We start from the raw sequence: 14743 nt of genomic DNA, 5'->3' as shown, positions 1-14743 counted from the left end.
CAGAAGAGCGTTCATGTTTAAAGCCCCAACTGACTGGAATACTTTACCTGCTGCTATTAGATCTCTTGCATCATTGGGTATATTTAAACATGCATTGTTATCTCACTTTCAACTGGTCTGTACTTGTTATTAACTGATATTGATGAAACAGATTTGCTCGACTGTCTCAAATTGTAATGATTGTGTGCATTGCTTGAATTTCACTTAACAGACTGTATGTGGTTTGTCTTGTGTGTCATGTTTTGCATTTTGTATTTTTGTTTATGTATGTCTGTAAGTTGTTGCTATTGTTGGGACCCCCTTGAAAACGAGATGGTGCATCTCAAGGGGTTTATCCCAATGAATAACATTTATATACAAACTGAACATTCTGGTGGGTCATGGGCCAGGTCATGTGATTTTGTGTTCCCATAACAACATGTCCAAGATTGTTTTTTTGTTGCTAAAATAAAGTTCAAGCCATTTAAGAATTAAAATGCTTACATAACATGTCCTTTATTACATTTAAGCTGTTGTGGAAACATTTCTTGATCAAATTGATATGAAACAAATGAGATAAATATAGCTGTGACAGTGATGTCACATCGGGACATTAACCTTAAACTTTCACAGTAAACCAGGAGTGACACATGTCACAATTATAAATATGATTATGATCTGCTCAGTTAATTTAGCTGATTCAATTTAGTTAATATATACTTTATTCCTCAATTCAAAGAATGTTGAAACTAATTCAAACCAAAAAATCCTCCTCATTAATGAAGTTATAAATAAGACTTATTTTACCATTAAAGGCCCCTTCATATGCTTTTCTGGTTATTACCCGTCCCCTTGTGTATTAATGAGCTTTTTCGGCATGCAAACGGTCTGAAAAGTCACAAACCCTCAAAGTACACCGTAACGAGCAAAACTCTTAACACAGAAAATACGTGTCTATGCTGCCCCAGTACGCCTCGTTGGAGATTTTTATTTTCCCATTTTTTTCTTACGGGGCCTATTGACATCACTAAGTCCAAATGGACCAATTGGCACACAGCTATAGAACAATAGGCACACCCTCTGCCAGAGTGAACTCCCGAGCAGCTCAGGAGTCCGCCCCGCGAGGCTCCCGGAGCGGACAGTGTGTGGTGGATTTCCAGCTGTGTTTCTCTGGATGCTGGATATAGCCGCTGGCATGGCACGCAGACCCCACGCAGCAACCAGGAAACTACACCAGTATTCCAACTCGCACTGTCCGCTCCTCGAGCCCCACAGGACGAACCAGCGAGCCCCGCAACATCCCGCCAACACAGCACCCAGACCCCACGCAGCATTCTCATCTGTTTGTCATTACTGGTGTCATTTTCTGGTTGCCAACGCCATTGTAACACATAATCACTGATGTTCCGCTGTAACGGTGGTGGACTCATCAGAACAGAGTGGGGGAGCTGACCAATCAGAGCACAGTGGAGGTGGGGGCGGGAGCTCCAACAAGGCATGTTGGACAGAGAGTGAATACACATATTATACAGAGATGCTGTATGAGAAAACCAATGTGATTTTGGAACATTGAACAATGTAAATCTATTCTAGTAGACTTTAACAATGGAATTATGATCAGTAGAAATGGCCATGACATGGGACCTTTAGCCCAATGTGACATAATGTCACTTTTCAGATATTTGACACTAGGGGGGGATTTCTTGTCAGAAATGTGTTCTATGTGGTCTATTTAGTCTAAATTATGTTCCCCTTAATTTCCCCAAAAGTAGAAATGGGTCCGGTCTTGAAGAGGTTTCAAGCATTTTAGTCTATTTGCATTTAAACCGCTACAGGTAACTTACTCATGTGGTCATTTATTCCACAAGGCAATGTGCAAAGGAAATAATTACATGTGCTAAACGAAAAATATAGTTAAATAAAACTAGTAATTTAAATTACAGATTGGAAATAAGATGCTATTAGTTTGGTAAAGATGTAGTGTCCAGACGGCGCTAGCCAACACGTCCATTACAGAGCCCCGTGCATTGGCTGAAGAGGCCGACCTTTTCTTCTTGGCTACCCAGCAGCCCGGTGCAGAGGAGCTAGCTGTGACACTCAGCGCCCCCGCAACAATTAAGAAGGCTTGGGGGAGACTGGACGCGACAGCAGCAAGCCGGCGTGGAGACACAGGAGAGTGTTTTTACCACGCGCGGTTCGGGACCAGCGCGAAGAAGTGTGTCGCTCCCTGCAGCTACAAGCCTCTGGGAAACGGAGGAGCCAGCGGTCGGTAGTGGCCCTGAGCGTTGGCGGCACGAGCAGGCTTCTCTTCGTCAGCGACAGAGTCTCGGGAAGCTTGTTTTTGTGTGACACGGGAGCTCAACGGAGTGTAGTTCCTGCTTCGAGGGAAGACGTCGCTCGTGGGGGACATGGACCGCGGTTGACGACGGCTAATGGCGGCCCCATTCGCACATACGGCGTGAGGCCTATGTGTTTGTGTATTGGAGGACAGCGGTTCAACTGGGATTTTGTGACGGCAGACATTTATTTTCCCCTCCTCGGGGCGGATTTTTTATGTACTCACAGACTCCTTGTGGACGTTAAAAATAAACGCTTGGTTGATGCCTTGACGTTTTCCTCCCTCGTGTGTACACTTGGCAAGGCAGCGTACTGCAAGGGGGCTGTCGGGCTCGCTGTCGGGAGCGGACATTTTTCTCAGGCTGTTGGCTGACTTTCCAGACCTGACGCTGCCCACCTTCTCCGCGCTCACCACCAAGCATGGGGTGGAGCACCACGTCACCACCGAAGGTCCCCCAGTCTACGCCAGGGCCCGGCGGTTGAACCCTTCTAAGTTTGCAGTAGCGAGGGCGGAGTTTTCAACCAAGCCTGGGCATCGTCCGCCGTTCTGACAGTCCTTGGGCCTCTCCTCTACACGTCGTTCCCAAGCTGAACGGTGGTTGGCGCCCTTGTGGGGATTACCAACACCCGACCGCTACCCGGTGCCGCACATTCAAGACTTCTCGGCACATCTGGCCGGTACGTCTGTGTTTTCGAAAGTGGACCAGGTGCGTGGTTACCACCAGGTGCCGTTTGGACTTTTCGAGTTCCTGCGGATGCCTTTTGGGCTCAAGAACGCCGCCCAAACGTTCCAGCGCCTGATGGATTTGGTGCTGCGGGACCTGCCATTCGTGTTCGTCTACCTGGACGACATACTCGTCGCCAGCGCTCCGGTGGAAGAGCACCTGTCGCTCCGTGAGTTTCTGGGGATGGTGACTTTCTACCACCGTTTCATCGCCCGGGCCGCTCACATTATGCAGCCGCTGTATGAGGCTTTGAAAGGTACGACCCCCATTCAGGCGATCGACTGGACGGCGGAAGCTGCGTCTGCTTTCACGGAGGTCAAGACCGCGTTGGCTCAGGCGGCCCTGTTGGCGCATCCATCATCCACGGCTCCCATCTCCAATACCACAGACGCATCGGACTACGCTGTTGGTGCGGTGCACGAGCAGTGGGTAGAGGGTGCTTGGCAGCCACTCGCCTTTTTCAGCCGCCAGCTGACGCCCAGAGAACGCAGGTACAGCGCTTTTGACCGAGAGCTCCTTGGACTTTATTTGGCCGTGCAGCATTTTCGTTTTTTGCTGAAAGGCCGTAAGTTTACGGCATTTGTCGACCACAAGCCGCTCACGTTCGCCATGTCTAAAGTGGTGGAGCCTTGGTCGGCACGTCAGCAGCGGCAGCTTTCCTACATCTCGGAGTTCACCACAGACATTAAGCACGTGGCTGGCAAGTCGAACCTGGTTGCAGATTGCCTCTCCAGAGTCGTCATCGGAGCCGTCCAGTTGGGCCTGGACTATACTCGCATGGCGGCGGACCAGGTCACAGACCCCGGCGTCCAGGCTCTGAAGGTGGAGGGCGCGGGGCTGCGCTTGGAAGAAGTTGTGTTCGGCGACGCGGGCGTTACCCTCCTGTGTGACGTTTCCATGGGCCTGTCGCGGCCAGTCGTTCCTGCCAGCTGGAGGCGCTCTGTGTTCGAGGCAGTGCACGGCCTGTCACACCCCGGCGTTAAGCCTTCGGTGCGCTTGGTGGCCGCGAAGTTCATCTGGCATGGGCTGAAAAAGGACGTGAGGACTTGGGCTGGTGAGTGCGTGGCTTGTCAGCGCGCTAAAGTGCACCGCCACACGAAGGCCCCTTTGGAGCGTTTCCTGGTGCCTGAGAGGAGGTTTGACCACGTCAACATCGACCTGGTTGGTCCATTGCCCTCCTCTCAGGGTTTTTCCTACCTCCTCACCATGGTGGACAGGAGGACCCGTTGGCCGGAGGCGGTTCCTCTCGTGTCAACACCACCCGCAGACATTGCCCGAGATTTCATTGCCCGAGCTTTCATTGCGACATGGGTGTGTAGTTTTGGCACCCCGTCAGACATTTCCTCGGACAGGGGCTCACAGTTCACGTCCGACCTCTGGAACGCCGTGGCGAGTGGTTTGGGGGTTAAGCTGCACAGGACTACCGCTTACCACCCTCAGGCCTCTGTGAGCGGTTCCATCGCTCCATGAAGGCGGCCCTGAAGGCCGGCCTGACGGAACGTAATTGGGTCGACAAGCTGCCTTGGGTGATGCTGGGCCTGAGGACCGCGCCTAAGGAGGATCTGCAGTGCTCCACGGCGGAGTTGGTGTACGGTCAGCCACTGAGGGTTCCGGGGGATTTCCTCCCCAACGCATCGGCTCCCTGGTCGGCGACGGCCCAGCGGGCTTTCCTGCAGGACGCCGCTGAGGCCTTTGCTCCGATCCCCACTGCTCGGCACGGTACTCAGGTGTCCCGGGTTCCCATGGAGCTCCGCCCGGCGGGGCATGTGTTTATCCGAAATGACGCGCACAGGGGACCTCTACAGCCCCCTTACGATGGGCCTTTCCGGGTTCTGGAGCACGGGGACAAACACCTTGTGGTCGACCTAGGTGGTAAGGCCGAGCACGTCTCGGTGGACCGGGTGAAGGCTGCTCACCTGGACTTAAACCAGCCGGTGGTGCTGGCTCGACCTCCGCGACGGGGCTGCCCCCCGGCCTCGACCCCTGTCTCGGAATCGGGGGCCTACGGTTCCGGTCCCAACTCTTCCGGGGGCCGCACAGGCGGACGTCGATTTTCCGACTCCCGTGTGCAGGAGTCGTGGGGGTCGGCGTGTCGTTCCTCCCCGCCACGCTGATTTTGTGTATATGTGAATTCTGGGGGGGCTTGTGTGGTGCCACGTGATAGGACATAATTCACCGTGTGTTTGGTGTGTGTTGCAACCCGGACCCGTTAGTGAGGGCACCGGGGTTGTTGTTCATTCTGGCTAGCATGACATGCAGTAGCAGCAAGTGTACTCATCTCTTGTGATCCAATGTATAATAAAGTGTGGAGTTCCATACTTAACACACCGCCTCCGACTCCCATTCATCGGCTCTACAAAACACACATTTAAAACGGTTTTGCCTGATGCCGTCTTGTGTACACGAAGACCTGCTCATCACATTGATCCAGGAGAGGCCAGCTCTGTACGACATCACAGAGAAAAGGTACTCGAACCGAGTAGTGAAAACCGGACTCTGGCGAGAGATTGAAACGCAACTTGGTTTCTCGGGTAAGATTATCTTTTTCATCAATTGAGCTCTTTAGCAGATATTGTTGGCTTTTTATTGTTTGCCAGCGTACAGTGACGTTAACGTGAAATGTAATTTGTTATTTCAACCTTGTGTTTTGTTGTTATCTTGTTGCTAGCTGTTGCTAGCTGTGTAGTTTGGCACTGCATATAGATATGAATTGGACATGCTAACTAGCCACAATGCTTACATCGTTTATTTGTGTGCTTCAGAGAAAGAGCTGAGGAAGAAGTGGGATTCTCTGCGAACCCAGTACACCCGGTAGGCCTACAGGAGACTTGCCCCTTCGGGTAGTTGTGGAGCACCAAAGACGGGCAGATAGCAGTGGATCATAACCAGGCTGCAGTTTGCACACGCTATTTGTTGTTGTTTATATCACGCAGTCTGTTCTTCTTCTCTGTCTTCCGGTTGTTGCCTATTTTTAATGACGAATATGCACTACCGCCGCCTACTGGTAAGGAGAGTTATTGCCACTCACGCACTGAAGTCTTTGCGGTGTGTTCCCGTGCGACACATGGCCAAGACGCAGGAGAACACCGCAACGCAACAGCTGACGTCGGCGAGTCCTCTGGTGACTGCTTGGTGTGTCAGGGCCTTAAGGACAGAGGGTGTCGTTTTTCTCATACTGATATTCTGAACAATCTGTGCTGTTGTTTTTGCTGTAAAGTGTCTCTACTGTAGGCTATTTTTATTATATGTACAGCACTTTGGCTCGACCAAAAATCGTTTATAAATGTGCTATAAATAAAACTTGATTTTATAAGTGTTTGTAAAACTACAGTAACTAACTCTCAATGGCCACCAATCTGCAGATCACACACATCAATTTTACAAAATATGTAACAAAGATGTTTACACTGCCGACAGTCATTATTTTAAACAGTATGAAAAAATTAGGGCTGTCAAACGATTACAATTTTTAATCAGATTAATCACAGCTTAAAAATTAATTAATCATGATTAATCACCATTCGAACTATGTCCAAAATATGCCATTTATTTATGTATATTGTTGTGGGAATGGAAAGATAAATGAAAGAAGGCTGATATATCCATTTAACATACAGTATGTATGTATTGTTGTGCCGAGAGATAGGGAGTCGGAGGCGGTGCAATGGAGGTGCAAAAGTGAACTTTATTGCGGAGCAGAAAAGGACATGTTGCTGGCTTGCAGTCCGAGTAGACAAGAGGACGAGAAGCATGGAGGGCACACAATAAGGGAATAATACAGTAAGCAACACATATGTCCGTGCGGAAACAATACCCTTAACTGTAGTTCCATGAGTGAATTATGTCATGTGATGTCCGAAGCCGCCGTCGAGGTGGTGAAAAGACGAGAGGGTCCACACGAGTCGAACGGCACCAGGGAAAAGCTCAGAAGGGTCGATAACCGTTAGCAGCTAGCCCTTAGCCGCTAGCTGGCAGCCATCGGAAATGACCCCTTAAATTAGGACTTCTGGTGATATAATGGCGCGTTTCCAGTGCAGCGCGGAGCTCGCTTTAATGCTGCGTTCAGACCGGACGCGATGCGAATATTCGCTTCGCTCTAAACGCTCTTATCGCATCGCTCTAGTCGCTCGAGTTTCACCGCGGCTGCCAGCTGTGTTTACTCGCATCATTCAAACAAGACGCGCTGGCTCGGGAGCTACAACTACAACAAAATGAACATATTTTACCGTGATTAAATTGTAATACACGTTTCTAAATGATGCCGACGTAACAACATACTTATACCGGTTAGTAAAATCCATGAATTAATGCTTTGACAAGTCTGCAGACAGATGGCAGGCGAAAAGCCTTTTAGAATGCTTGTTTTCTGAATGGAGCTTGGCTAAGCTAACGTTATATATGCTCCGACCGTCCACACTCACAACAACGGCCTATACAGACATAAATAAACCAGCGACTGTATTCTCCATGACACAGACAGTCTGTGGTTTGTATTTGTGTAACTTTTGTCTAGTTTCTGAACAGATCGTATCTGTCCCCGGCTGTTTGAAGAGCAAGCATGGGAAACAAAAGATAGCATTTACCTGTTTGCATCGTTTGCATCCAGCTAGCCATGTGAGAAGCCTCGTTGATACGTTTTGTCTTTTTCACGAGCTTGCTGTGATACAAATCGGGTTGGTCCGGTCCAAGGTCTTTAAGTATCAATTTATCTCCCAAACTTCTCCTTTCGAAAGGATTGGAGAGTGGCTCTTGCACGGAATTGGGTGCGGACCGAGGTCCGGCGACTCCACCTGCACACCATTCTCATCCAACTACTGCGTCACCTTGGTCACTCACGAGTCTAAAAAACAACTCACGTCAACGCACGTAAGCAACGTGGGCGCCAACGTGAGGGCCCTCGTGACCAAAATATTTGACAGCGCTGATTGGCTGAAATTATGTTTCGGCGGCACAGTTTAAAATTGAGACTTTTGCAACGTGCTGGTTGCTGCTGTTTGTCTCGGGGGCTCCGCCCGGTAATGATAAACTAATGCCATGGGCAAAGGCCAGGCAGGAAACATGTGACTTATCAGTAACTTTAGACATCGTAACACAATTTTAAACGAGATTGTATTGTAGATTATACATTTTAGTGATACCAATTGTATGATATTTACCTTGTTCATTAAAAATAAAAATATATATTTTTTTTAAATATATTTTTTTTTATTTAATATTTTTTTTAATATTTTTTTTTGTATGTGGGAAGAGGTGGTGCGGCGCCGCTATGGGCCGGCCGCCACTGGTCACCACAGTATTCTTTCACACACAGTGACGTCACGAGCTACCCACAATGCAACACGCGCCATATATAAAAAATACGCCATTTTCCTGGAGGTGCAAATATCCTGGAAGTGCAAATATAAACAGCTAGCTAACGTATCCAGGCAGAGCGCACTAGGTTTTTTTCTGAATTAACGACCGAAGAAATCGCTGCATGTCTTCGGATTACATCTCTGGACTTCAGGGGTGTGCTTTAGGTCGTTACCAGTGTAAACTAGAGCTGTGTGGGTTGTCGGATTGCCCTTACAGACTGCCTGCAGATGTATGGAAAAACGACAGTGGCCTTCGTCGATTTTGGCTGCATCTACGTCTAATTTCTGGAAACACCAGGTGAATACCCCACTTGTCACAATAATATTATCATGCCATTGCATATATGTGGTATTTTAGAGTTGACTAGATATTGATTAAGGCAATAGACTATGATATTCAGTACAGGAAGCTTAGCAACACCTAGACGGTGTACGGCTGCTTGCACCTCGCGTAAAACGGCGGATACCGGAAGTACGGTGTCGCCCTCGGCCCAATACCCGTATGTGTGTGTGAAAGAATGTTTATTATAACATTGTTCTGTGTGTCAAAATGAAAGACAGCCCACACACCTATCAATCATCAAACCGTGGGGTCTTATTTCATTACGTGTTGATTTCTATCAACACGTAATGTTGTATCGATGTATATAGAGATGTACTACAGCAAAAGTATTCTCCGTCAGGACTTCCTGCAACAACACCACGCCGTTATCTTGATTCTGATTGGCCAGAAGACATTATCAAAGATGTTCTATTGAGAAGACGATCACTACGTGACAAAAGTTTTCAAAACCGTTTCTAGTCTTCGGTATTTCCAGACAAGTGGCTACTGAAATCAATCTTACTAACTGCTGTCTCTGCAATTTACTCCGCGCGAGTTGGCGGACTTTATTTTGCTTACTTTAACATCATTTTTCATGGTGGGGCTAAGCCATTTCTTGGTATGGCTGTAGCCTACCCCAGCGCTGCCACTGGTGGGATGTATGGGGCGGGCCATTCTGCACATGCCTTAAATGCGTTAAATATTTTAACGCAATTAATTACCGCCGTAAACGCGATAATTTTGACAGCATTAGAAAAAATGAAACGCAGAATGCTTGCTCATTCATTTGTTTCCCGCGACCACGATGGTTGCCATCGTATGGTCAGATCCTGGGGTGGACCGGTCACTGATGATGGCGATATTCATGTCCTTTTGAAGCACATTAAATCATAGGTCAGTTTGCCGCAGCGCATAAGAGATAATGAATTAGGTAATTGTATACTTTTTAAACTGTCACTCTTAGCGAATTCAAAGCCATTATTACCAGCTGCTAAAGCAACGCAGGTATTGTTTTCACCTATTGAGTCTGCATGTGTGTCATCATCGCAATGTGGTCCTAAAGACCACAAAGAGGTGGTTTTGAGTACTTTGTCTAGTGTTTAAATGCATGTGGACAGATTTTTGTCAATCACAACCGTGCAAGTTTTATTGTACCTTCTCATCTTTTTAGCAGGTTCCATACAATATGTGAACTGGTTAAGTGAAGAGCAGAAGCCACTTTTCAAAATGTACACAATCCTTTTCCCATGCCATTGCTGTCAACACCTATCCATGCTGAACGTTGCTAAGATATTATTGATTGGGGTGTGGCCAAAAGTGCAATATGCTTCAAAATGTAACTGACAGAGAGCAGTGCTTTTGTCCTGTGTCCACTCTGCCCATGGATTTAAGTTAATTTCAAGATTTTTAATTATGTCGCTAAACTCCTTGAAAAGGTCCTCTTCCTTTTCTCCAAGGTACACGACAAGGCAGCGGATGGCTAGTTCTCTGCGTACTTCAATTGTATTGTGCTATTTTTGAAAAAGGATTTGCAACTTGCATTTCAATGACAACTCTAAATAACGATCCTGGCCTCAAAACCCATCTCTTCAAAAGAGCCTTTGCCTAGACCTTTTTATCACCCTTTTATTTATTTATTTATTTGTATTGCTTTTTATTAATTCTACCGTGTTGTGTAATGTTTATTTATACCGTTCATGCTCACTACTTGTAGCACTTCGGGATTTGAAATCAAATATGAAGTGCTTTATAAATTGACCCATTATTATTATTATTAAGAAGCATGTCCTTGATCTGCTTCACCAAGAATTGTTTTTAATAAAAAGTGATATCAAAATAGTAACCAAAGTATTTTTACACTCACAGTAGCCTCTACTACAGGGGTGCCCAACCTTTTTTGAACCGAGAGCTACTTTAAAGTTGCCAGTCTGCCGAGATCTACCAGTCCAAATAGAGAGGCGTAGCCATTACTGACAGCCTACTACCAGGTAAATACACACTTCTACTTGTATAAAACTGACCTTTGTACGATTAATACTTCATAAAATACTGCAGATCCTTTATTTTACCTCTTTCTAATCTACACAAATACAAGTATTTAACTGAAGTTACACAACAGTGTTGTTGATACAGAGTTGGAGTTTATTCACACGTCACTTACTACAGTGGGTAATGTTTAAGAAACATTGAACAGTGCTGCCACATATGACACAGGAAAAAAGGAAAATACTCTGAACCCTTTCTTTGCCATTATTTAAAAATAGTGTTGCTACAAAAGTATAAATTAGGCTTACTAATAAGACAACTCAGATCTGAAGCTACACAGGAATCTGCTGCAACAGTGCAATAAAAAAGACAAAATTAATAGAATCAAACCCTTTTTTTGTTGCATTTTAGTAGATTATAAAAAGAAATGCCTTTAAAATAGGATGCCAGCAACACTAGTTTCTTAACCTGAATTGATAATAGACTATAATCAATTTAAGTTTGTATTCTTATACCATTTTGTACAATAATTATAATGAATAAGTTCAAACAAACTCAAACTTACAGCTGATTAATAACGGTATCTAACTTGAGTTTTTATCATATCAAAAACCTGTTGAAATGCTACTGTTATTTTTATTACGCATCGGCAGCCTCCAGGAATGCTTCTTTCACAACTTTGCCGTCTTTGAAAGACTTCATGTGTTTCGCAAGAACGTGACTGACACGATAAGATGCTATGGTAGCAGCCTTGCTCTTGTTGTTGGGACTGGTGAAAATGGACTGCTGTGCATTTAGCTGTCCTTTCAGGCCCCTCCCCTTTTGGAGCGTAGGGCAGAATTAGTAGCGTCTCGTAGCGTTTGTGCACTGTTTTGAAATGCCGCTCCTAAATTACCCTTCTTCGATAAAGCCACGCTCGCATTGCAGATGAGACAGATGGACTTTGAATTGGAATAGATACAAACATAAACATCCTCCCACTCGGAGTGAAAATTATATATGTTTTGCTTCTGCCATAATTGCGGTCTTGTGTGTGTGCGGACTGTCACTCCTGTTGACACGGACAACGTTAGCGAACTAGTGCACTGCCCACTGCCCACCAGCCGCGCCCCGACACATGGGGTCACGCCGGCCAATCACAAAGCTTTGATGCGTTCAAGTGCATTATTCTGGCACAGGAAGATTATGTTACAGGACATTAACGATAAAACAGAATATTGTTGTTCTATTTTTAGACACATCTCACGATCGACTGGGAATCTCCCCGCGATCGACCGGTTGGGCACCCCTGCTCTACTACTTTGTATCCTCTCACAGAACTGTTCACAGTTCAAAGGCTTCTAATTTTGGTCAAACAGCAATTTTCCTATACAGTGCAACTGGCTATCTACTGTATTTGAATGACAAAAGATGACACTCACCTTAAAATGTCCTTTGGATAGTATTTCTATCTGTCTTAACTGTCGGAACTTGTCCAGGCATGTTAAGTGGGAGTGGACTTGAAATCCTTAACTCAAGGTGTAGAACAATTAAGTTATCAAGCCAATTGCATTACTTACTACAACTTGAATTTGGTTTTAAGTCAATTAACGCCGAAATCCGAGTTTAAATTACACACAATATTAAGTTGATGTAATTACCAACATTATTACATCAACACAACTTATAAATTAATGTTTGCAACTTAAATTTGTTATCTAAATCAATTAATTCAAATGTGTATCTTGCAACTATGCCTTTAATTAAGTGGTTGTAAAAGGTCCCCTGAATGACCTTTTAGAGTGTATCACCACTGGAACCACTGTTGCCTTCACCTTCCACATCTTCTCTAGCTCTTCTCTGAGCCCTTGGTATTACCCAAGCTTCTCATGGTACTACTTCCTGATGTTGCTATCACTTGACATTGCTATGTCTTTCACAACTTCCTTCTTCTGCTGCTTAAACACTGAGGTGGGGTCAGACAACACCACTTTTTCTGGACGGTAGTTTCAAAACCTACAAGCCTTTCTAAGGTCTTAGCAGGAAACCCACTCAATCAGTTTTGCTAAACCACTTAATAAAACACACTGAAATAAAATGTTTTAAGTCAATTAGCTCAATTAAAATGTAAATGTATCTTTGAATTCTGCTTTAAAAAGATCCATGAAGACAAACCTGCTTTGGAAAGACGGCGAGAACAGCAGAAATGGAGACAAAGCTGCTGAAAGGCTTTGATTACAAATGAATTAAATATTACAAGCACAAATCTCATTTGAAATAGTTTAAGAACTCTAACAATAATATAAAAATAGTTTACATTCAGAAGAATATTTTAAAGTAAATACAAAACAATACATGTAAACATGATTGACAGACATGATTGTATTTACATGTAAAGAGCAATGTTTCAGACAGCGATATGGTGTCACAGCCGAACCCAAACCCTTGTTATGGAGTCCTGTTGGCAAGGGGTGGATTGTCGGAGATGGGGCCATTCAACCAGAGGACACATTGACAGAATGTCAAAATCTGTCCCCTAACGTTTCTGAGGAACCTGACATTTAACATTATATTCTAGTATATACTTGACCTCTCACAGAATTATTTGATGATTTGTATACTGTACTTTGAATTAAGGATCCAGTCTCAATAAAACCTGTACTATTTACACCTATGTTTTAGAGGCTTGCAATTTAGAACTAATACACTTTATTGTATTGGGTTACTCTTATTCTGACTATTTGGTGATGTAGTTCAGCCACCTGGTATTTCCCTCTCCAAATATAATGACCATCAGAGTGAGCATTCTTAACTTATAAGCTATTGTGCCACTTCTCCCCCATTCAGAATTTGACTGTATCAGAGAAGAGGTACAGTAGGCCTATGTCTAAAGAAATCTCATTTGCAATAGAACTGTACCAGATATTACCATACAACTACTGGTTAGTGTTCAATAGCACCCTAGACAATTCAGTAATGGTATATTTTTTAGGGATTTCGGTTTTTCTGATAAATGAGAGAAAAGTGAGTCCTATGTTCCTATCACCAACAAGTACAATTTCCGTCTAAACTAAAGCTAAGTTTACAGGACTATAATTCAGTATTTTTTTAAGTTAAATAATTGTCTGACTATTTAGTGAAGTGGGACAGTCACCTGGTTCATACCTCAGCAAATCTAAAGAGGATAAGAGAGTGTTAAGAATGTCACGAGGCTCAGGACCCAAATGCACAACACCAGAAAACAGATTAGAATTAACAAGGTCTTTTAATTAAGGTCAAATACAAAACGCTCACTTGGAGGATCAAAAACTCTAAACCAAAAAACATCTACATGACTATCAAAAATATACTTCACACGATCAAGGGATGACTGGCAGGCTTGACGAGACAAGACGAACTGACACAAGACAAAGGGAGACGCAGACTATATATACACACTAGGTAAGGAGACACAGGTGGCAACAATTAAGGGAGGGGCTGACAATCACACTGGTGGGAAAAACACACCAGGGCAGGAATGCTCTGAAACGAGAGGGAAAGGTTACTACAAAATAAAACAAGAAATCACAAGACAAGGCAAAAGGACTGAACTAAATAAATTAACTTAACACAACTGTCTAGACACCACAGTACCCCCTCCTTTACGGACGGCTCCGGACGGCCCAGCGAGTTCAGGATGGCTTTTGTAAAAATCCTTTATCAGGTTCTGGTCCACGATGAAGCTAGACGGGATCCATTCCCGCTCTTCCGGTCCATAACCCTCCCAGTCCACTAAAAACTGCTGACCCCTTCCTCGTTTTCTGACCTTCAGCAGACGCTTGACAGTGTAGACCAGACCTCCATCAATGAGCCTGGGAGGAGGGGGGGGCTTGGAAGCGGGAACCATTTTGCTTTCCTTGACCGGCTTGAGTTTGCTTACGTGGAATGTTGGATGGACTCTGAGTGATCTAGGCAGGCGCAAACGAACAGACACAGGGTTAATACACTTTTCCACAGTGAATGGGCCTACAAATCTTGGTGCCAGCTTCCTAGAGACTACGTTCAGGGGCAAGTCTCTGGTG

At 45.1% G+C, this 14743-nt stretch overlaps 1 protein-coding gene across 1 annotated transcript; it reads left to right on the top strand.

The window, feature by feature from the left end:
- The first annotated feature begins 3071 nt into the window (after positions 1-3071).
- On the top strand, positions 3072-13561 carry LOC117559386. The gene is given in 5 exon segments (XM_034236143.1): positions 3072-3210; positions 3298-3470; positions 4059-4476; positions 4479-4913; positions 13530-13561. Coding segments are annotated over 5 exon segments (1197 nt in total).
- The last annotated feature ends 1182 nt before the right edge of the window (positions 13562-14743 follow it).

Source organism: Gymnodraco acuticeps, unplaced genomic scaffold (genome assembly GCF_902827175.1).
Source record: "Gymnodraco acuticeps unplaced genomic scaffold, fGymAcu1.1, whole genome shotgun sequence".
In the NCBI taxonomy this organism is placed as follows: domain Eukaryota; kingdom Metazoa; phylum Chordata; class Actinopteri; order Perciformes; family Bathydraconidae; genus Gymnodraco; species Gymnodraco acuticeps.
The sequence above is the reverse complement of the archived record's forward strand: the minus strand, read 5'-3'. Positions and strand labels throughout refer to the sequence as shown.